Raw genomic sequence first — 24,917 nt, 5'->3', positions numbered from 1 at the left:
ACGCTTCCATGACATGATCCACTGGAGGGAAAAGATGCAGAAGCAAAGAGAAATAATAGTACAGTCCAGGCTCGTGTACAAGCTGTCTGTCCTGGGGACATGCTGAATAGTGTCACTGTTTGCCAGAGATGTTTCCTGGAAGAAGCCACGCTGGAGTGGAGCTTGGGGATTTAGGACTTGTGAGCACGCCTGCCACTGAGGAGGACACTGGCTCACAGAGGTGGGGTGACCTGCCCAAGGTTACACAGTCCATGCAGACTGTGAACATCAGAAGGGTGTGGAATATACCCAGTTCATGGACATGCTCAAAACTGTAGCACCAGCATCCAACTGAGTCGTCAGCAAATGTGCTGAATGAGTGAATGAAGAGCGAAGACAAGTTCAAGAAAGACCTGGGGACCTGTAATGGACTGAATATTTATGTCCCCCCCCCCAAATTCATATGTTGAAATCTTAACCCTCAAGGTGATGGCATGAAGGGGTGGGGCTTTGGGGAGGCTATTAGGTCATGAGCATGGAGCCCTCGAGAATGGGATTAGCGCCTTTATATGAAGAGACAGGGAAGAGAGGATGTCTCTCTCCCCTATTTGAGGACGCAGAGAGAAGGCGGCCATCGACAAGGCAGGCAGAGGGCCCTCACCAGAACCTCACCGTGATGGCGCCCTGACCTCAGACTTCCAGAACCATGAGGAATAGATTTTGTTCATAAGACACCCAGTGTACAGTATTTGTTATAGGCGCCCCAACAGACTAAGACAGGACCCAAGTAGCAGAAAGGACCTCAAGCTGACTTACAAAAGAGGAGCGTGAGGAGTGACGAGGGATTGGAGAGTCTCCCAAAGGAGGAAAAGCTTAGCCTTATTGGGGCTGATATTCATTTATTTTACTCCTGGAGGACACCAGTACTATTCCTTGACTTTAAAATACATTTTTATGTTTAAAGAACAGAAGCTGTAATTGTCATATCGTTTTTATTGTCACACGCATAATGCTCAATTTTAGAATTTTAAAATATCTTTAAAAACGAAGAGCAAAAATTTCTTTAATGTGGGACTTCATTGTGCTATGGGAGACCGTCTCCAATACACTCACAGTAGTGACAGAAATTGTCGTGCATGTGACAATCACAGATGTAAAGTGTGAGTTGCTTCTGCTTTTGCAAAGGAGAAAAAAAATTGTAGTCATAATAAGCCAAAAAGGCCGATAATAAAAGATCAGAAGCAGATGCCTCTGAGGTGACCTGGCCCAGCTGGAATATAAAAAGTCATGCACAACACTATAGAATTACATACTTTCAAACGATGGTAAACCTTGCGTTACGCGTATTTTACCACAATAAAAAGTGTTAGCAAAACATTCAAAAAACATTTTTTTTAAGTGATAAATGCCAACCAGCTCCCATTGTTCCACCATCACGTGTCCACCACGCCTGATTCCTCAGCTTATAAACCTTTGTGGATGAAGGCAGGAGCTGGCTCAGGGTCAGGAAGGCTCAGGCACAAAGGGGCCCTGTGTCCTCCTCACCGAGGCTCTCACCATGATATTGTGATTTATGATAAGAAACAAGTATTTGGTCTTTGTCCTATTTCTGGCACAGAGCCCCTAAAACTCTTGGAATGTCCTAAGAGATAGGAATGATAAACTGATAAACGTGTCTCGATATTCACAGCAAACCCCTTTGAACCACACCTGAGTTTCTGTTAACGAGGTGACTTTTGGAAAGCACCTAAGGATGGAGCCTGGCTGCCAGGGGAACCAGTCCTGTGATTCGAGGGGCTGGAACCTTCAGTCCCCCGCTACCTCCAGGGAGGGAGAGCGGTGGAGACACATCCCGTACGTGGGTCTGAAAGCAGACCGACCCTTGTTCTGATCTCGGCTCCAACGCTTTTTTTACTGGTTGGTTCTATACCTCAGCTCGCTCTGCTTCCATTTCCACAGCTACAGGTACGAGCTGCTCACAAAGCAGCTGTGAGGATTTGATGACATCACAAGTAAGTATTTTACACAAGCACCGTCCGATGGGCGCCTCTGTTCCGCTGCTTTCTGCTGCTGCCTCCTCCTGCTGGGGTTCAGCCCACAGGGCAGGGCTGTCAGCTGTACTCTGTTCCAGGGCCCGAACTGGCGGGCACTGGACCCTCATTAGAAGTTTACTCTCCTCCTTCCCTCCTGGCCTTCTTGTGTAGGTAGGAAGGGAATGCTTCTGCATCCTTGGGAGGCATCCTAGCCATTCTCCTCCCCTCATCCTCATCGGATAATCAGGCAGAAAGCCCTGTGGACTCAATCCACCCCCTCTCTCCCCAGGGCAACTGCCTCAGTCCCCTCCCTCCTTTCCTTATCAGGAACACCAACAGCAGCCGTCTCCCATGGGGTCCTCTCCTCTCTTGTTACTCTTCCCACCCTAGTCTACAACACAGCCCCCTCACCCCCTCCAAAGCCACCTTCTAACTCAGATCTAGCCATGTCACTCCCCTGCTCTAGTGTTGCCCGGGGCTCCCTATCCCCCAGGACGATGTCAGTGAATAGGGCCCTGATCTCTCAAGCCCCAGCGCTTGCTCTTCCCTCAGCCCCCAGCCACTCCCAGTTCTTTCACAGGCCTGCTCCCACCCCAGGGCCTTTCCTTTAGTTATTCCCTCTCTCTGCAATGTCTTCTCTCCAAACCCATCATCACCTGCCTAACTCCTGTTCACCCTTCAGGGCTCAGATTAGAGGCCACCTCCTCTGGGAAGCCTTCTCTGATCCCACCCTACCCCATCCCAACCTGGGTGAGGCATTCCTCTGTGTCAAGGCCACACAGCAAGCAAATTGTTGAACTGGGATTCAAAGTCAGAAACTTCCTGCTTCCAAAACAGGAAGCCCAAAACAGCAGACTGTGCAACTACATATTTACATAGGAAAGAAAGACTCAGGAGTGAGGTAGAGCTAAGCAACCATCTCAGAAATATGCCCAAAATATAGTCAATGAGAGCAGCAAGTTGCAGAACAACGTGTGCGGCATGACTGCACTTTAAAAACGATATATGTTTATACAGGTTTCTCTAAGCAAAGAAAAAAGCCTAAATGAATACTAACCTAGCAGTTAACAAGATATGGGGTGGGTGGATTTGAACATTCTGTAAGGTTTGAATTTGTTATGTATTCTTTTTATTCTAAAAAAAAAATCAAACCCAATCAAAAGAACACAACAACAACTTCTCTCCAATCATAAGGGAAAGGCTAGCATGCTCAGGGAGTCCAAGACACAGGGACAAGGCTTTGGAGGAAGGGCTCACCTCGGGCTACCCTTTATCCTGCAAGGGACATGGGGAGCTGTGATGGTGACATGAAACGAGAAGGGCCATGGCTGGCCGGGAAGCCACTCTTACCTTTCCCAGCAGCTCAGGCAGGCCCAGGACCTGCCCGGTGAACACACCAACACAGATGAAGATGGCAGTCACCTGGCCCAGGGAGCCGCGGATTTCCTTGGGCGAGATCTCGCTCAGGTACATGGGGAGTGCACTGAGGGCGATGCCTACGAAGGAAGCATGGCGGCAGTGAGAGAGATGACTTCTCCAAGGGAGGACCACCCTGGTCAGTGAGAGAGATCTCTTCCTAAGGGAAGGCTGGTCGCAGCACCTCCCTCTGCTTTGCGCTTGACGCAAATAGCACTGTAGCCACGTAGTACCAGTCCCAGCACTCTGCACCAACTGCCAGCGCTTCTGTATGCACTTTTCATTTAATCCGTAAAGTCTGGCTAGAAGGTGGATTTCATAGGAGAGAAAATAGCTGATGGTGATACTGGTGGTGGTGATAGTGGTAGTGATGGTGATGGTGGTGGTGATGGTGATGGTGATGGTGGTGGTGGTGGTGATGGTGGTAGTGATGGTAATGGTGGTAGTGATGGTGATGGTGGTAGTGACGGTGATGGTGATGGTGGTGGTGGTGGTGGTGGTGATGGTGGTGGTGATGGTGATGGTGATGGTGATGGTGGTAGTGATGGTGATGGTGGTAGTGATGGTGATGGTGGTGGTGGTGGTGATGGTGGTAGTGATGGTGATGGTGGTAGTGATGGTGATGGTGGTAGTGATGGTGATGGTGATGGTGGTGGTGGTGATGGTGGTAGTGATGGTGATGGTGATGGTGGTGGTGGTGGTGATGGTGGTAGTGATGGTGATGGTGATGGTGATGGTGATGGTGGTAGTGATGGTGATGGTGATGGTGGTGGTGATGGTGGTAGTGATGGTGATGGTGGTGGTGGTGGTGATGGTGGTAGTGATGGATGGTGGTGGTGATGGTGATGGTGGTAGTGATGGTGATGGTGATGGTGGTGGTGGTGGTGATGGTGGTAGTGATGGTGATGGTGGTGGTGATGGTGATGGTGGTAGTGATGGTGATGGTGATGGTGGTAGTGATGGTGATGGTGATGGTGGTAGTGATGGTGATGGTGATGGTGATGGTGGTAGTGATGGTGATGGTGATGGTGGTGGTGATGGTGATGGTGGTAGTGATGGTGATGGTGATGGTGGTGGTGATGGTGATGGTGGTAGTTGTGATGTTGGTGATGGTGGTGCTGGTGGTGCTGGTTAGAATGATGATGGTGATGATGGAGATGGTGGTGGTGGTGGTGGTGGTGGTAATAATAATAGCCAACACACATAGTCCTTACCAAGTAACAGGGGTCGTCCCTCTTCACGTACATTAACATATTTACCTTTCATAATAACTCTCTGAAGTAAGTGTACTATTATCATTCCCATTCTAAATATGAGGAAACTGAAGCACAGAGAGGTTGAGTAACTTTCCCAAATCACCAAGTAACATCCAGAGATGCCCAAAGAGATTATTTTGCCTAATAGTTCAGGTCTCTGATTCTAGAACTTGAACTCTTCCCACCAGCTAACAGCACCTCTTTACATAAATCATGGGACTCAGTTTTGAGATACCCTTATACACATTTTATAGCATTTTACAGACTAGGTCACCCACATATCACCTTATCACCTCTGAGATAAATTTACATGGTCAGAGGCTTATGACTGATATGTCTATTCAAAAAAGTAATAGTTATAAATACATCTCGCAAAATACAATACACTACACACACAGAGGGTCTGTTAGTAAAAATAGCAGGAAGCTTGTCAGTTTCAAGAAACTTTCTTTCCCACCCATCCCTGAGCAGGGTTCTTCCTAAGACACTTTATAGACCTGCAGATGTCTACAAACGCACTTAAGCATCCCAGGCAGATGTGGCTTGTTTAGAGCATAGACCGCAAGCTCTGGAGTCACACTGCTCCCAGGCTGTAATGCCTGCAGCTTACAAGCTGTGAGGCCTTGAGTGGGGAGCTTCTCTCAGCCTCAGTTTCTCTATCCACAAGATGGGATAAGAACTGAGTCCACCTTCATTGCTGTGGGAGTTAAATCAGACACGTTCAGTGCATCGCTCATCGTAAAGTAAGAGCCGGACAAATTTGTCTTATTCTTAGCACTCATTCTTATTGTCTTCTAATTTTTCACCAGATGGTGAGGAATCTAAAATCTCTCTCCTGCCCTGGCCTCCCAAGGCCTCTGGCACAGTTCCCGACACACTTCAGGCACCAATCAATGTGCTTCAAGTTCAGCTGAATTCATCCCACTGCCGGCATTCAGGGAGGCCCTTCCTAAAAAAAACACTAGCGAAGGGAACCTGCAGCCCGATTGATGAGCTGATGATCCCGTTCACGGCCTCGCGGGCAGGACAACTTTCCCCCTTCGCCACTCAAGGCAAACACGAGCCAGGGGCAAAGAGACGGGAATTATCCACAAAGTCACAACATAAACCTGATGAGATCTGAATTTTTATCCTAAACACGCATATTGGGCTGGCCACCGATCAACGTAGGACATTGATGCTCAGGGGGCAGGGCCACAGAGGCAGAAGCAGACAAGGATTCAAGTCGCAGAGCCCTCGTCTCTGCACTGGGAGACCTGGATCGAGTGAATCCCTCCACTTACTCATTACAAAATAAGGGTAGTAATCACGGTCTGTTCCTGTTGGGGTGGGAATGCAATCACCGCACGTAAGGCTCCCAGCTCACGTGTGGTCACTGGATAGACAATTAAAAACAGGTGGTTTCCTTACCCTGACACTCCTCCTACCCCCGGGGATAATTGTCATCGTCTCACAAAAAGCTAATAAGGAAATGACAGCCAGCAGGAAAGAGGCTCGCGGGTAGTGGGGAAGGGCATGGAGCTACAGTTGAGATAGTAATAATTCCTCCTCCGTATGGGGGCCGGGCACGCACTGAAGCGACGTGAAACACTTAGCAGCGTGCCCAGTATACAGTAAGCTGTCAATAAATAGTGACTGTTCTTACTTGGCCGTTGTGAAATGACATGGAAAAATGAGACGCTTGCGGCTAAACCAGTGGTGAATGAGGAGATAGCCACAGCGTGGCAAACTCATCTTGGTTTGCCGGGGACCGTCCTGGTTTTAGCACTGAAAGTCCTGTGTCCCAGGCAAACCAGGATAGTTCCCTAGGCCCATGGTGCTGCACCAAGCATCCCACACACCTGAGTGGCCTCTCTGGACATATGACAGCATCTCCTGTCACTCTTCCCCCAGGTGCCCCAGCCTTAGGGTTTACCGAACACTCCAGGCTCATTCTGCTCGTAGGATATCCGCCTTTGCAAGGCTGTCACTCTCTGGATATTTATTTAATCCAGGCTGCAGAAAGGGTGAGGTCAGTAGAGTCATCAGTGGTTGGGAGTTGCAGACCCCTGGCAGCCTGGGACTCAGTTCTAATCATGGTCTAAGGAAACAGGCCCCAGAGGTTAGTCTGATGGGGGCTGCAGACTCCAAGAGGTGAGCAGAGAGCACCATGGCCTGGCTCTCTCTAAAACATCAACGGTCCCAGTCTACAGAGCACTTCACACCTTCCAGAACACCTTCCCCTTCCACAGGCTCTGTGTTCTGAGCGGATGCAAGGAGCAAGCGGGGGTCTCCCTCACGCAGAGCTAGCCTGACGTCCAGATTCCTCCTGGCATCCAATTCCTGCAGCAGCATTTCGGCTCATGAAAAGCAGAAGGGACCGAAGGAAAGTATTCTCTAGGGACAATCAGAGAGGCTGAAGAAATACTCTATGGACAACCATAAATTTGCATTTTTCTACTGGGGTGCAGCAAAATTTGAGTCCAGCCCAAAATTTGCGTCATGTTTTAAAATATGACACATTTTAAAACTGCACCAATAATACATGCACAGTTTGATGAATCATCACAAAGTGCACACACCTGTGCAATCCCCACCTAAGTCAAGGACTAACCTACAATACCAGCACCCCAGTGGGCCCCAGTTCCTGCACGTCCTCAGAATCACTGTCCCCTCCCTCCACCCCAGAGGGCACCACCAGCCTGACTGCCATCACGATAGATTAGCAAATGGATCAGAGAATATCTATTTCTTTTATGCCTCACCTCTTTTGCTGATATTATGTTTGTGAAATGAGCCCATGGTGCAGCGTGCAGCTGTGATTTGTTCATTTTCATTGCTGTCTAGTATTCCATCATGTAAGTCTACCACAGCTCATCCATCCTACTCTTGACGGACACTTCAGTGCTTTCAGTTCGGGGTTGATACTAATAATGCCTCACAAGCATTCTTGTACAAGTCTTTTGGTGCACATGCATGGAAGTTGTATAGAAATACATATATTGCAGTCATAATGTAGGCAAGTTCAGTTTTACGAGATAAAGCCAATTTCCCCAACTTACCATACTAACTTATACCTTTATAAAAGATGTATGAAATACCCTTTGCTCCACATATTTGCCAATATTTGACATTATCAGTCCTTTTAATTTTAGCCATTGTGGTTTCAATTTGCATTTCCTTAACTACGAATGCGATTTTATTTACCCGTTGGCCATGTTGTGTAGACGCCTGTTCAATCTCTAAGTCATTTCTGTAAGAGGTTGTCTGCCTTTTCTTATTGATTTGTGAAAGTTTCTTACTGTATTTTGGATATGAGCCCTTTGTCATTTCATTCATTGCAAAGATTTTCTTGCTCTCTATGGCTTGTCTTTTCATTAACGGTATTTTTTTTTTAATGAACCAAAGTCCTTTATTTTAATGTAGTCCAACTTATCAATTCTTTTACTTTAGTGCTTTTTCTAATTTGTTTAAGAACATTTTCCCTATCCGAAGATGGTGAAAATATGATTCTGTGTTATCTTCCAGAGTATTTATTGTTTTGCCTCTCATATCGAGAGCTACAATCCACCTGGGGTGAAGCAGTGTTCAGATTTCTTTTTTTGTGTGTGAGGAAGATTGGCCCTGAGCTAACATCCACTACCAATCCTCCTCTTTTTGCCTGAGGAAGATTGGCCCTGAGCTAACATCTGTGGAAATCTTCCTCTCTTTTCTATGTGGGATGCCGCCCCAGCAAGGCCTGATGAGCAGTGTGTAGGTCTGTGCCTGGGATCTGAACCTGCAAATCCTGGGTCACTGAAATGGAGTACATGAACTTAACTTATACCACTGGGCCGGCCCCCAGATTTCATTTTTGATGGAATTAAAATGTCAGAGTGTCGATACAAATGCAGCATTTGCCATCCTGGACTGTGCTTTCTGTACTCCATCCCTCAGATAATTGCCCAAAGAGAAGCAGCAGCAGAACAACACAGATAGCAACTCCTGAACAGTAAGTTTTGTTTTACGTAAACAGCCACGTTGTAGAAATAATAACCTAAGCTGTAATTGTAGAAATTTCATATGACCATACACATAAGCAAAAAGGGATTCTTTTCACAGTTGCTGATACTATTACTTTCCTTCCTAATTACCCCAGGAATCCATGTTTCCAGAAGGACGCAGCACATAGAAACATTCCATTTTTAAAAACTTCACATAAAATTTTCCTGGCACAAAAACAAAGGTGCATATGGACATTCTGCTCGATTCTTGGAGTCTGCAGCCCCCCTCAGACAAGCCATTAGGGCCCGTTCTCACAGAGCACTGTTAAAACCAAGTACCAGCCAGCCCGGGGTCTGCAACTCCCAACCAGTGGCGACCCCGACTGACCCGACACCATTTATTGAAAAGCCTCCTTCCCTCAGCTCTCCAGCTACACCTCTGTCACAGATTACGAGTCCATACATGCACGGGTCAGCTTCAGAAGTCTCCGTTCTATTCCACTGATCTATTTTCTATCTTTGCACCAATCTACGCTGTCTAAATTGCTGTAGCTTTATAACGACTGTTGATATCCAGTAGATTCAGTTCTCCCATTTTTCTTCTTCTGGAAGATTATCTCATGAATTCTGAGCACTTTGCATATCCAATAAATTTTAGAAGCAGCCTGCAATTTCCACTTTACAAAACCTGCTTGGATTTGATTGGGCTTGCACTGCATCTATAGATCAATACAGAGAAAATTCACATTTTTATAATATTATGAACATGGAATACCTTCCATTTATTTGTCTCCTTTAATTTCTCTTTATAACGTTTTATAGATTTTTGTGTAGGGGTATTGCACATTTCTCATTAGACTTATTCTTAGGTATTTAATGGTTTTTATAATATTTTAAATGGTGTAGCTTGTAAATCTCATTTTCTATATGAGAATACAATTGCTTTTAGTGTATTAACCTTATTTATAGAAATAAAATTGCATTTAGGATTAGGATTATTTGTTCTGAAGTTTATTTATAGATTCCGTTAGATGTTTTATAGATTCATGTCATCTCTAGAAGATGACAGTTTTAGTTCCTCTTTTCCAAAACTCATATCTTACATTCAAAGAAATTTTTGTTTGCTTTGTTGCATTAGCAAGGTTCTCTAGTAAGGATGTTGACTCAGAGTGGTGACGGCATGTAGCCTCTTTTGCTCCTGAACTCAGAGAAAAACCTGTTAACATCTTAGTATTGAGCATGATGATTGCTGTGGGTTTTTTTTTTTTTTTTGAGGAAGATTAGCCCTGAGCTAACTACTGCCAATCCTCCTCTTTTTGCTGAGGAAGACTGGCCCTGAGCTAACGTCCATGACCATCTTCCTCTACTTTATATGTGGGATGCCTACCACAGCACGGCTTGCCAAGCGGTGCCGTGTCCACACCCGGGATCCGAACTGGAGAACCCCGGGCCGCCGAGAAGTGGAACTTGTGAACTTAACCACTGCGCCACCGGGCCGGCCCCAACTGTGGGTTTTTGTACATAATCTTTATCAGTTTAAGAAAATTTCCTTCTATTCCTAGTTGGCTAGGAGTGGCTTTAAAATTTTCTTTTTACCATAAACAGATACTGAATATTATCAAATGACTTTTCTGCATATATCAAAATAGTAATATGATTTGGTCTTAAAATGTATTCTGTAAATACGGTAAGTTACCTTTATTGACTTTCAAACAATCCAATCTACCATTGCCAGAATAACCCAGCAAGGTCTTGACACATTATCTTTTTATGTTATATTTATTGTTGGAATTGTTTGCTAATTCTTTGTTTAGGATTTTCGTGTCTATGTTCCTTAATGATATTGACCTGTAATCTTCCTTTCTTGTAAAGTTCTTATTAGGATATGATATCAGGGATATGCTCATCTTATAAAATGAGTTGGGAAGCGTCCTGTCTGGAAATGTTTGTATGGGAATTGGCATTAGTCTTTCTTAAAGAAGCCAAGTGGGCCTTGAATTTCCTTTGTTGAAAGGTTTTAAATTACATGGTCAACTTATTTAGCAGAATAGAACTATTCAGATGTTCTATTTTTTCTTATGTCAGTATTGGTAAGTTTTTTCTTTCTAGGCATTTATACATTTCATCTAAATTTTTCAGATATATTACATAAATGTGTTCATGATTCAATCTATTTTTACATCTCTATTGTGATTTCTTTGTTGTCCCACTGGTTACGCAGAAATATACATTGGTTACTTGGAAGTACACATTGCTTACATCTTAATTTCCAAACATACGAGGATGTTCTACTTACATTTTTATAATTAGTTTCTAACCTAATTCTATTGTAGTCAGGGGACATAGGCTAATTTCAAGTCTTTGAAATGTGTTGAGACTTGTTTTATGGCTCATATGGTCAATTTTTGTAAATGGCCCACGTGTGCTAAAAAGGAATGCGTGTTTCAGTCTTGAGATTTGATGCTCCGTGTATGTTAATTAGTTCATATTTGTTAATTGCGTTGCTCATATCTTCTGTATACTACTGATGTTTTGTCCACTTGTTCTATCAGTTACTGAGAGATTGGTCCTCATTATGAAACGTCTCTCATTGTCTCTAGTAATCTTTCTTGCCCTAAAATCGACTTGGCCTATTGTTAGTACTGCTGTACCAGCTTTATGGGCTGGTGTTTGCTATTATTTTACTGTCAACCCTTCTATGGCCTGATGTCTAAGATGTGTCTCATACAAGCAGCATATAGGTATTTGTTTTATCCAATCTGACCATTTTTATCCTTTAACTGGAGTATTGAGTATATTTACACTTGCGGTAATTCTCATATCCTTGTCTTTAAATATAACATCTTACTATTTGTTCTTATATGTCTCACTGTTCTATATCCTATTTTCCCTCCTGTCTCGCCTTCTTTTGGATTAAGTATTTTTATTGTGTCTTTGCTTGTTATATATTATTTTCTCTTCTTTCAATTGCCATAGAGATCATTTCACACATCTGTGTCTTATTGAAATCTAATATAAATTAGTACTTTTCGCATTTCTCAGACAATGCAAGGACTTTAATTCAGCTTAATTCCATTTACTGTCTTCCTGATGTATATGCTATTTCAGTTGTGTATTTTAATTTTCTCTCTCTCTCTTCATATACACACGTGAAATCTCACCACTCATTGTTTCCTATATTAAACATATATATATATACAATATCCACTTAGATTTACCCAATCGTTTACCCTTATGTTGTTCATCATTATTTTCTGGATCCTCAAGCTTCCATCAAGAACATTTTCCTTTTGTCAAAAAACACTACTTAGCATCGCTTTCGTGCAAGTGTGCTGGTGATAAATTTTTTTAGCTTTTGCTTGACTGAAAAAAATGTCTTCATTTCACCTTTATTTTTGAGTGAGATTTTCACCAGGTGGAGAATTCTAGGTTGGCAGTTATCTTCTTTTGGCTTTTTGAAAATTTCATTTTGCTGGCTTTTGTCTTCCTTTGTTGTGGTTGAAAAGTCAGCTGTCCATTTTATTCTTATTTATTTGGAGGCAATACTCCAAATAAATTCTGTTTTTTAGAATGGCTTTTTGCCCTTGGTTGTCAGCAGCTTTACTAAGCCGTGCAGAAGTGTGGTTTTCTTTGTTTTTATCCTAGTTGGGGTCCACAGTTCTTCTTGAACTTCATATCTTCCATCAGTCTCAAAAAAAATGCAGCCATTATTTCACAAAAATTCCTTTTTCTCTATTCTCTGTCTCCTCTTTTCCTGATCCTCCAATTTACATATGTTAGGCGTTGATACAATTCCCTAGACATTTCTTACCCTCCCTTCAGTGTTTTCTATGCTTCAGTTTGGATATTTTCTTCTGACCTTTGATGATTTAGTTTCCTGATTCTCCTTGCAGTTGTGCGTAATCTGCTGGTAAAACCACCCATTACGTTCTTAGTTTCAGTTTTTGCATTTTCTAGTTCCATAATTTTGATTTGGTAAACCAAAATATAGTTTCCATTTCTCTGCCAACATTTCTGACCTTCTCTCTTGATTATTTGAACATATTAAGCATAATTTTCATAAAGACTGTGTCTGATGTTATTTTCAGAATCACTATCAGTCTGTTTCTTTTTTCTGTCATTTCTCTTGGTTTTCTCCTTGCATGCCTGGTTACTTTTGATTGAATGCCACAGTGTATAAAGACATCACAGACATAATTTGAGGTTCTGGATGTCTGCCTCTGGCAGGGTGACAGGCTAGAGGCATTAGCAATCCCAGCTCACCACAATTCAGCCAGTCACTGAAATAATCTGAAGATTGGATCTATCTCTGGTTCTCCTTGCTCCTGGGGTGTAGCCCTGCAGTGACTAGTAACCCACTCCTTGGCAGGATTGCAACTCCAGTTCCTTGCAGTCAGCCCCATGAATCGGTTGAAAGCCTAATAAGCATCCCAGGTTCCCGGCCGTCATTCTGGGATTGGAAGATGTCTCCAGAGGGAAAGTCACCCCAAATGCAGGGCTCACCAATCTGGGTTTCACCCCTTTTCTGTACTGTGGTCCTATTAGCGCTCTCTACTTCGGTAGCTGCTGCATATCTTTAAACAGACACTTTTTCTAACTGTTTCCTAAAGCAGAACTCTCATTGTATCCATATCTAAACTTTCCGTGTCCTTATCGTGAAGGATCCTCTCTTTCCATTTATTTACCATTCCACAAATATTTATTGAGTGTATACAGTGGTGGTCACTATTAGACACCAAGGCAACAGCACTGAAGGAAACGGATAAAATCCTTGCTGCCGAGTCGTTTGCATCCTGGGAAGGGAAGGTGTTGGAGGGGGCTGAACGGGAGCATGAAGAACGTGCACATCCTAGACGGTGACTCCTGCTCTGGAGAAAGACAGAGCGGAGGAGGAGGCGCCGGGATGCCGGGGGTGGGGAGATCTGCAATGACAGAGGTGGTCAGCGAGCCCTCACTGTGCTGACATCTGGGCAGTGTCCTGAGGGGGTGAGCGAAGTAGCCTCAGGGATGTCTCAGAGAAGACTGATCCAGGGAGAGAGAACAGCATGTGCAAACTCCCTGAGGCAGAGCATGACCGGTGTGTTGAAGGCCAGCATGTCTGCAGTGGGCTGAGCGAGGAAAGTGATGGAGAGAAGTCAGAGAGGGAACAGGGATGGAGACCACTTCGGGCCTGATAGGCGACGGCAGGTTTTTATTTCTTCTCACACATATTTATTTAACTTTTTTTTTATTGAGTTATTGATAGGTTACAATCTTGTGAAATTTCAGTTGTACATTAATGTTTGTCAGTCATGTTGTAGGTGCACCACTTCACCCTTTGTGCCCGCCCCCCACCCCACCTTTCCCCTGGTATCCACTAAACTGTTCTTAGTCCATAATTTTAAATTCCTCATGTGAGTGGAGTCATACACAGATTATCCTTCACTAGCTGGCTTATTTCACTTAACATAATTCCCTCAAGGGCCGTCCATGTTATTGCAAATGGAATGATTTTGTTCTGTTTTGCAGCTGAGTAGTATTCCATTGTATATATGGACCACATCTTCTTTATCCATTCGTCTGTTGATGGGTACTTAGGTTGCTTCCATGTCTTGGCTATTGTAAATAATGCTGCAATGAACATTGGGGTGCATGGGACTTTTGGGATTGCTGACTTCAAGCTCTTTGGATAAATACCCAGTAGTGGGATGGCTGGATCGCATGGTAGTTCTATTTTTAATTTTTTGAGGAATCTCCATACTGTTTTCCATCGTGGCTGCACCAGTTTGCATTCCCACCACCAGTGTATGAGGGTTCCTTTTTCTCCGCAACCTCTCCAACATTTGTTGCTATTAGTTTTAGATATTTTTGTCATTCTAACGGGTGTAAGGTGACATCTTAGTGTAGTTTTGATTTGCATTTCCCTGATGATCAGCGATGATGAGCATCTTTTCATGTGCCTATTGGCCATCAGTATATCTTCTTTGGAGAAATGTCTGTTCATGTCTCCAGCCCATTTTTTGATTGGGTTGTTTGATGTTTTGTTGTTGGATTGTGAGAGTTCTTTATAAATTATGGATATTAAGCCTTTGTCAGATATATGACTTGCAACTATTTTTTCCCAGTTAGTGGGTTGTTTTTTTGTTTCAATCCTGTTTTCATTTGCCTTGAAGAAGCTCTTTAGTCTGACAAAGTCCCATTTGTATTTAACTTTTTTTTTAATGACTCCATTTAAACAAAAGTAAGGAACAATCATTGTACAGGAAAAACAGAGACGAGAAAAAGTCTTGGAAAGGGTGCAGGAATGCCTGAAGCACAGGGCGCCCTGACCCCCAGATCTCCCTCGTTCCTCTAAACCTCGCACTTTAGGAAAAGTGTGGCGGCAGGCATACCCGGCTCCACCTCGGCCCGCGACATCCAAACTCAGAGCTTGGGCAAGGTTCTCCACGAGGCTCCATCTGCTCACGTGCAAATGCAGCCAAGAGCTCTGACTCCAGGGGCTGCGCTATTGAAAGGAGCACACGCACACGGACACGCACAGCCACCCATCTCTATGGTACCCGAATATTGTCAGGTAGGCATCATTATCTCTACTTTACACAAGAGGAAACTGAAGCTCAGAGTGGTAGTGAGGTTTTCCTTAGGTCACCCAGCCAGTAAGTGGCAGGGCTAGGACCAGAATCCATTTCTTCTGAACATCTTACCCTCTCCTTGTCATGTTAAAATCTGATTCAAATCATAATAATAAATTAAAAATACTGTGTGTTTTTATTAGTTTCCTACGGCTGCTGCAACACATAACCACGAACTAGTGACTCAAAACAACGCAAATTTATTATCATACAGTTCTGCGAATCAGAGGTCCAAAATGGGACTTGCTGGGCTAAAGTCAAGGTGTTGGCAGGCTGTGATCCTTCTGGAAGCTCTAGGAGAGAATCCGTTTTCTTGCCTTTTCCAGCTTCTAGAGGCTGCCTGCATTCCTTGGCTCATGACCCCCTTCCATCTTCAATGCCAGCGATTGCATTACTCCAGTCTCTGCGTTCATCATCGCATCTCCTTCCCTGACTGACTCTCCTCCTCCCGCTTTCACTTATAAGGATCCCTGTGATCTCACTGGACCCACCTGGATAATCCAGGCTAATCTCCCCATCTTTAGATTCTTAATCACATCTACAAAGTCCCTTTGCCATGGAAACCAACATAGTTAGCTAACAGGGGTTAGGATGTGGACATCTGTAATGGCAGGAGGCAGAATACTGATGAATAAATAATTTGCTTGTGAGAGTAGCACACACCCCTGCTGGGAGCCTGCTGGGGGAAGTGGTTGGGTAAGTCTTGATACACGTGGGCTGACCCCACCAGACAGGAGGGTCAACGTTTCTGCCCCACATTTTATTTCTAAACTTCCTATTCTGTGATGTTGTTTAACGAGTGAACAATAAAGCTATGTGGCATGTGAGGTCCAGAAGTGTCAAGAATAGTCATGGTAACAGCTCTAAGGTGAGTATAAAAAGGAGTCAAAGCAGATTGTTAGAGCTGGTGGAAACCTCAGTAGAATCCAATTCTCCTTATTTTCTAGATGGCATTACTGAGGCCCAGAGAGGTAAAATGATGGTCCTGAGGTCACCTGGCAAGTCAGTGGTAGAACTTTAAGTCATATCCTTGGCCCTGATTTCATGTCCTTTCCACGCCATGTGCCTCTCTAAATGTTGCTACTTGAATTGGTCCAACAGAGAGCTCCTGATGCAGCAGGCGTGGACTTGTCTATTGGAGAGCTCCGGATGCAGCAGGCGTGGACTTGTCTACTGGAGAGCTCCGGATGCAGCAGGTGTGGACTTGTCTACTGGAGCTCCTGATGCAGCAGGCGTGGACTTGTCTATTGGAGAGCTCCGGATGCAGCAGGTGTGGACTTGTCTACTGGAGCTCCTGATGCAGCAGGCGTGGACTTGTCTATTGGAGAGCTCCGGATGCAGCAGGCGTGGACTTGTCTATTGGAGAGCTCCTGATGCAGCAGGCGTGGACTTGTCTATTGGAGAGCTCCAGATGCAGCAGGTGTGGACTTGCATCTTTGGGAGTGTGGGCAGCACTGGGAAGCCTTGGCAGGGACCTGTCCAACACAACCTTCCGCAAACACAAAACACCTCTGCACTCTTTTACTCTGACATTACAATCTTCATGGATTTTGCCTGCAACACCACGCTGCATCCTGTTTGTTCCAATGTAAAAATAATGTGTTTATTTGTTCACGCCTTCAGGAAGGTGTCCAGTATTTCTACTCTGGTTCCAAATACTTCATGAGAACCCGAGTTGAGCAGCACAGCCTTCTAAAAATCCTCCATGCTTATCATTTCGCTTTAAATTATTTATTACGAGCAGGGCAGCCAATTCATCTCATGACCAGCAATTTTCCCTTCTTCCTGACCAATTGCCTTAATCACCTTAAATGCCCTCAAATTCCTGCCTCTGCTTTAAGAGAGTTTGGTGAGAGTAAATGACATGAGCCTCCACATCTCGGCCCAACTCCATCTGGCCACATTCCAGAAGTCAGAAGGAGTCACTGTTTTTCCTCCCCTCCTTGTTCTTACTTTTTTTTTCTCTTTTTGAAAAGCTCATAGGACAAGGGGTCTAAAAGATGTTTGTCTTGAATATGTGGTTTTGTAGAAATGGCATCTCTGTTTGAATCCAGCTTATTTTTAATTAGGAAATTCAGAGAGCAACTAGTTATGTGTAATAAGTGTCACCTCCCCTAGAAGAGCTAAACAGTCAAAGCAACAGGCTAAACGGGTAAAATACAAAACTGCCGGAAAGAGAGACTCTCGGTGGCCTCTGTTAAGAAAGGACTTTCAAGGTCATCTGCTCCAGTCTCACCCACTCTTTCTCCCCAGCAGGCAGGGTCTTTGAAACCATACCATCTTGGTCCAAAGCTGGATCCCCACCTTATTAGCTGAGAGTAAAAGAATAACCACAACAATAATAGTAATGGTACGACCTCTGGCATCGGGGGAAGGTCCTAAATGCCTGGAACGTATGACGTGCTTCAGACACAGTCTGTCAGGGAATTTTTACATACCCAACGGGGGGGGCTTCCAATTAAGGCCCTTTGCCAGATGGGGCAAGACAGTGAGGAAGACTGCTGCTATGTGCCCCCAATTTGTTCACTCTCCCTGAGTCCACATCCTTGGGGGGTTAGACTCCTCTGACACTCACTCTGCACCTGGCCATGGGACTTAATTTGGCCAATGGGACACTAGCAAATGTGTCACAGGCAGAGACTTGACAAGAGTTTGCACGTTGGGACCTGCCCCTCTTCTTGCTCACTGGAACCCCAAGAATTCCACGTGAAGAAGCCCGGGTCACCCTCTCAGAGGCAGAGACCATGTGGAGCAGAGGTGAGCTGGCCCTGCTGGGACCTGCTGAGACCAACCCACCTGCCAACAACCAAACACGTGCAGGAGACCATCCAAAGTCATCCAGCCACTGACCAGCCTGCAGCCCACCACAGACATATGGGAGAGTCTGGTGGAGATGGATAGAGCTGGCCCAGATGAGAACCACCCACCAACCCACAGAACTGTAAGCTCGGCAAAATGGTTACTGCTTTAACCCATTATGTTTTGGGGTGTTTTTTTTTTTATGCAGCAAAACCTAACTGATACAGACAAGGTAATGAAATTAACCTGGGTAAGCAGCAGAACCCAGGCAGTCTGAATCCATAGCCCTCGGCTTTAACCACTTTACTGTCACACATCTCAGAGCCTCGCTGTTCTCGTATGTAAAATGACAACAAAATAACAGCCTTTCAGCGTCAGTAGGACATCAACGGAGATGAAACATATGCACATCATTGGTCAATTATAAAACACTACATGAACATCAGACATTATTCTCACCAATTAGCACTCTGTCTATAGGCACCTCCCTTCTGAATACCAAGACTGAGGAGTCATTTCATGCTGAGCTGGGTTATCACAAAGTCCTGAATTATTTCCCACCAGCACAGCGATGAAGTTGAGTGAGGTCTCTTCCTCCTTGACCTTTTTTTCGGGCCCCTCCCTCTCCCGCTCACCTCTCCCTTTGCCGTTCAGCTCACTCATAAAGCCTGGTGCCCTCAGCTTGTGAGAGATCCACAAGGAAGGGAATTAGCCTTTAACAAGCACGTACTGGGTTCCAGCAGCACTAGGCAGTTCATATTTTATAAACTTTACAGTTTGTATGTGGCTTCGCGGCAGCCTTGGCACAGCCCTTCAAAGTAGGTATTGTTATCTCCACTTCACAAATGGGGACACTCAGGCTCCCGGTCACCAAGTAACTCGTCAAAAGTCAGTAACTAGCAAACGGCAAAGCAGGGGTTCAAACCCGGGAATTTCTAACCCTAAAGCTTGTGACCTGTCCACAAATGCCTAAAACTAATACTTCACAGACTTGCGTATTTAGAAAGCAAGCAAGTTTGTTTTGATGATGTATTTTGAGTCTCTGACTCTCACATCCCACAGCCAGAATCTGGCCACATCTCACCACGTCCACTGCCGCCATCTTGTCCCAGCCACGGCCACCTCTCCGGGACAGCTGGTCCCCTGACTCCACTCCTGCCCTCGCCTTACACTCTCCTGTCTGCAGAAGCAGGAGGAATCCTACTGAAACACAAACCAGCACATGCCACGTTCCTCTCAACCCTCCCCTGGCTTCCCATCACACTCAGCACAAAGCCACAGTCCTCGTGAGGCCTATAAAATCTACCCGATGTGATCTGACGGGCCCCTCTTCAACCTCGTCTGCATCCACTCTCCTCCGGCTCACAAGCTCGAGCCACACTGGCGGCTCCTCACCCTTCCATGAACGTGCCAAGCACGCTTCTGCCTCAGGGCCATTGCACTCCTCTCTGCCAGGAACCCAATTCCTCTGGTACTCACTTCTTTCTCGCCCTCGGTTCATTCTGGTCTCTGCTCACACGTGTCCTCCTCCAAGCAGTCTGCCCTGACTGGCCTATCTAAAACGGCCCTCGCTGTCCTCTTGCCCTGCTTCATTTTCCTCCTGAGGCTTGGCTATGTATCTGTCCACCCACTAGAATGTAAGCTCAAGAGGTAGGGACTTGGGGGTTGTGTTCACCACTGTGTCCCCAGTGTGCATAACACCAGGCACAGCAGGTGCTCCATAAATGCTTGGCGAATAAATGAAAGAACGAACGAGTCAGAGGCCTACACAAGAAACATAACCCTTATAAAAACCCCCTGGAAACCACAGATAACCTTGGAATGTGAATTTTATAGTGAAGACCATGCAGGTCTTTGGAGCTGACTTGGGTCTTTCCCAGTCACTCTTCCTCAGTTAGGAGCCAGAGCATCACGAGTGGTCATCCCATGGGATGGCCCCACTTGATGCAGGGGTCCTGCATCCTTGGTCTTGGCCAACTCAATACCAGTAGGGGCCCAGTCACATGACAACTCCTAACACTCCTCACATTTTGAAACACCCCCAGGACTGTGTTACTGCCCCCTCCCACCACAGGAAGTCTCACCTCCATCCACGCCCATGATGAAGCGACCCACGATGAGCATTTCAAAGGTGCCTGCCTGGAGGGAACAGGCCATGAGCAATGCAGCGGAAATCGCAAACCCATTGTTGACCAGCAAAGTGTACTTCCTGGAAGAAAAGGAGAGGCTTGATGAGGACACCACACCACGAGGCTGTCACGGGCCTGTCCGTCCCAGGAGCAGGGGTCAGGCCCTTCAGAAGGGTCAGCAGAGCAAGATACAAGCACAGTGCAAAGAGCACTGGCCTAAGGGTCAGGAGCAGGGTCCAGACCCCCACTGTCCCCCCACTGTCACATTTGGCTATGTGACCCTGAGGAAGGCACTTCCTTCTGGGTTTACCACTGGGGTTGATTAGGTCACCTCCAAAGGTACTGTCAGCCCTGACAGTCTATGAATTCCCTGTTGCAGTATTTTATTTCATTGATTGTAACACTTTCATTTAAAATTTCTGAAGTTAAGATGTGTCTTACAATCCATGAGTCAGGGTCCAGGCAGGAAAATGGAAACCACTCTGGTTATTTTAACAGAGAGAATTTAACATAGGGAATTGGTTAAGCAGGTATGGGAGGAGTGAGATGTCTAAAAGGGGGACCTCTGAAGAGGGAGTGCTGCCAGTATGGTGCTAAAACCTCGGGGCCTCGGAAGGGAGACCCCAAGAGCTGGCTCAGGACTTCCAGGGTGGGCACTGGCTCCCTAGGATTGTTCCCTCCAGGGCACCAGGAGTCTAGTTCTGAGGAGTGGACACAAGCTGGGAACTGGAATCAACTGCCAAAGTCACCGCTGGGACTGGGAGGGAATTCAGGCAAAACAAGAGGTCCAAACTCCTTGTCCCTCTTCCCCCAGTCCCCCCTAGTGGCAAAGGGCAGATGAAGTGTGCAGGTTCCAGCCCCTGCCTCACAGGGCAGAGCACAGACGGGGAATTGTGGAGCTGAGAGACAACAGCTTGGTGACCAGCACAGCATCCTAGGACTTGAGTGGGCAAGGGTTTTTCTTTCCTTCTTTCTCAGTGGTTCACATCACAAAGCTTCTTACACCCAGTGGCATCTTTGATTTGATGAACGACAGCACTGAGTGTGAGGCTGAACTGACCCCCTCAATCAAGGTCCGCCGATTCCTATGGCAGTAATTACTCTGAATTACTCTGTGCCAGGACTACTCTCACTGTTTATGAACAAATCCCTAGGACCTCATGGTTGAGAAGCAGGCCTTGCTCAGGGGCCTGGGGGCCTGCGCTCCCACACCAGCTCTATCTTCCATAAGCCAGATGACTGGTACTTTCTCGCTCTGTGTTTTCCTTCCCCCATCTGCCAAATGATCATGACAACTCACATTTATGGAACTCCTGCCATATGACAGATGCCACTCTGAGTACTTGACATGAGTAGCTCATTTACTGCTCAAAATGACCCCATGAGGTGGGTATTACCATTATCCTTGTTTCATAGATAAGTTAACCAGGACACAGACAAATTAGAAGCTTGTTTTAGGTCATACAACCAGTGAGTCCAGGAGCTGAGGAAACATCTCAGCCTCTTGCTGGGTAAGTTTTTCCCTAAAGACTCAATGAGTTAACAGATCTTAAATTGTTTTATAAATGGAAAGGAGCTATGGATTTGAAAGGGGACTTTGTTATTACTTTTAGGAGTTAGATTTCCTAACTTCCAGGCCAGAGCTCTTCCGACTATTTCTGCCTGATCTCAAGATTCCCGTTAAATTTTTTTCCCTGTCCTACATCTTCTTGGAGAATCTCCAAGTTAATGACTGTTGCAGCTCAATGATGATGGTACAAAGACTGCCCAGTGCAACATCTCCTGTAACAGCAAACGACTGAAACAACCCTAGCACCCTTTAACAAGGAACTATTAAATAAATTATGATACACCTATATAGTGGTACATTATGCAGACATGAAAACAGACGTAGCTTTCTATATTCTGATACAGAAAGATCTCCCAGATATACTGGTAAGTGCAAAGAACAAGGTAGAGAACTTTGTGTAGCATATACAACAATTTGTGTGATAAAGAAATATATGTGTGTGTGTTTGTGTGCAGAGATCGGCACAAACCTTGGAAATGATACACAAAACGCTGATAACACTGCTTGCCTCCAGGAAGGGATCTGACCGGCCAGAGGACAGAAATGAAAAGGAAACTTCTGACTTTACATTCATTTGGTCCTTCCCGAAGTTAAGCTACATGACTGTATTAATTCTTAAAAAAAAATCCCACCTTCCAAAAAATAATTTAAATGAACGTCTTGATGGGAAAAAAATAATGATTTAGCAGAGACTTAAAACAAAAATTCCAATGTGGGCTAACTTCCCTTATTCCGAGGCAGACTCCAGATTCCGCAGATTCTCACAGACTCAGATTCAATAAAGATGAGCCTGAAGGTACTAATCTCTGTTATTGGTGGAACCTCAAAGTATGAAGACCATACCCTGCTCCCTGATGGCCTTTTCCCGTGGTCCTCTGAGCAACTGACGGGTCAGTCTTACGAGAAAGCAGGGCAATGGTGGGAAGGAGTGGTGGGGAGACCCAGACCTCACTGAGGAGCTTTCACTCGCATATCCACCAGGAAATATTTAGGGAGTGCTAGACAGCAGGTAGACCACCAGGAATATGAGCCATCTCTGTCTTCACCCTCATGGGCTTTACAATCTAGTTAGGGACACTGACGTCAAATAAATCGTCACACAAAAGTCATTTAGCATTTAGCACAATTTGTGGCTTCTAGAAGTAAAGATGTAGAGGCTATAAGAGCGTATAACTGGGCACTGTGCCTGTCATTTGCCTATCGGTCCTCTGATCCCTTCTCCTTTCTCTGCCCTGCTGTTTCGAAGGAAACTACACTTCCCAGCCTTCCCTGTTTCCAGCTTCCTGGTAGGACTGGCCAATGAGAGGCTTGATGTTAGTCTTGAGGGAGGGGAAGGGAGAAGCAGAGTATTTCCCTCCCTCTCCCTGTGCTCCTGTTGCAGGTGTGTCTCCTCCACTGCCACAGCCTTCTCTCTGTAGTCCCAGCAACCTGCCCCCCTGTACCGTGTGGCCCTGGCTTTTGGACCCCAGTAACGCCACCTCTCCCTTTTGACCTTCCATCCCACAGGTTGTAGCAGCTTGTCTGTAAAGCTGCCTTCTCACGACAAGCCAAAATATTCTCCCTGTAGCTCCATCTATAGGTCCCAGTTCTACCTCTCACTGACAAATCCCTGTTGGTGTAGAGTCCGGTATAAGAGGAGTTTGTGGAGAGGCTGTAGGTGGGGTGAGGCGGGAGAGGAATCCTGTGGCCAGATTCGTAGGGTTGTTGGATGTTGGACAAAACAATATATTCTATAATTGTAGACAGTGAGCAACAAAAAGCTTGGTTAGAAGTCAGGCCTCAAGTCCTATTCGTATACACTTTCTCCACTTCCTTACTACCGTTAAACTGGACATTGGATGCTAGGATGATATTAATGATAATCATAAAAATTGCAGTACTCAGTGGTTCTCAGCCTGGTTGCTCATCAGATTCACCAACAGCTCATAAAACTAGAGATTCTTGGGTCCATCCCTAGAGAATCCCAATCCTTGGTGCAGACTCGGTGAGATCCCTTTGGTACAGCACTAGAAAGAGCACGGCTTTTACAGAAATTACCTCCTTTCATCTTTAATACCCGTAGCTGCCAGTGTTCGTGAAGTTGTCATTTCACAGAGGAGGAGGCAGACGCTCTTACCAGGTGAGGACCACCTCATCTCCCACCACTAAATTCACCCGCCTCCCTGTGTTTGGGTGAAGTTGCCCCAATGTAAGGCGCATCAATGAGGTCCCTGCTTGGACAGCCCAGCCACACGCTAACGGAACAACTGTGGGCAGGTTTCTTATGCTCTCTGAGCCTTGGTCAACTCTACCTGTAAAGTGGCTATAATAACGTCTATCTTGTAAGACTCCTGTGAGAATCAAATGATTTACATAAAGTGCTTAGAATGGCACCTGGAATTGATTTGGATCCCCAGGAAATTAAAAAAGAAATAAAATTACACCCATGGTGATAGCGAACATTCACTGAGGGCTCACTCTGTGCCGGCACGGTTCGAAGTGCTTTATACTCACTGGACACCCTATGAGTTAGGTTAGCTCATTACCTTATTTCCTCCAGGAGACAACAGATGTAGACGTTAAGTTCGTGGCCAAGGTCACATGCTATTTAATGGGAGACCTAGCATTCCAGTAACCACAATACTAAGCTACCTGCAATGGTGGCCACCATGTTCACTCATAGCCATTCATTCTCTCCATAATCATTCATTCATTCATTCAACCGACATTCCTTCACTCAACATATGTTTGAGTGTGGACTGGATGCTGAACAGCATTCTAGGTTCTGGCATACAGCCATGAGCATGACAAAGTCCCTGCTCCTCTGCTCTTCTCAATAAACAAGGAAAAAGAAAACATCTGTAGTATGTCAGATGGCGACAGATGCTGTAGAGGAAACTGAAGCAGGGAATGGGGTGTAATTTTACACACAGTGGCCGGAGAGGGCCTCCCTGAGAAGGTGACACAGACTTGAATGACAGTAGATGAGCCATATGGATATCGGGGAGCAGCGATCCTGGCAGAGAGGTACATAGAGCCAGACATGGCCTATTCCACCAACACCAGTGATGCCAGAGTGGCTGGAGGCACTGGAGGGCCAGAGAGCAAGCAGCAGAAGGTGAAGGTGGGGGGAAGAGGCAGGGGAGCTCGCAGAGGATCTTGTATGCCACCATGGCAACCGGG

The 24,917-nt window shown here is 45.5% G+C and overlaps 1 protein-coding gene across 14 annotated transcripts in view; it reads right to left on the bottom strand.

Annotated features, from left to right (window-relative positions):
- The window catches only part of SLC2A9 (solute carrier family 2 member 9), a 225,984-nt gene that overhangs the window by 131,562 nt on the left and 69,505 nt on the right, over positions 1-24,917 (bottom strand). For all 14 annotated transcript variants that reach the window (XR_011538319.1, XR_011538320.1, XR_011538321.1 and 11 more), the window contains 2 exons: positions 20,141-20,265; positions 3,363-3,508 (listed from right to left, as the gene is read on the bottom strand). Coding sequence is in view for 10 of the 14 variants with exons in the window: in XM_070613243.1 (XP_070469344.1) it covers positions 3,363-3,508; positions 20,141-20,265 (271 nt within the window). In the remaining 4 variants the exon portion in view is untranslated. The remainder of the gene's footprint in view (positions 1-3,362; positions 3,509-20,140; positions 20,266-24,917) is intronic.

This window comes from Equus przewalskii, chromosome 3, assembly GCF_037783145.1.
Source record: "Equus przewalskii isolate Varuska chromosome 3, EquPr2, whole genome shotgun sequence".
Classification (NCBI taxonomy): Eukaryota; Metazoa; Chordata; class Mammalia; order Perissodactyla; family Equidae; genus Equus; species Equus przewalskii.
This window is presented reverse-complemented; position numbering and strand designations above follow the sequence as displayed.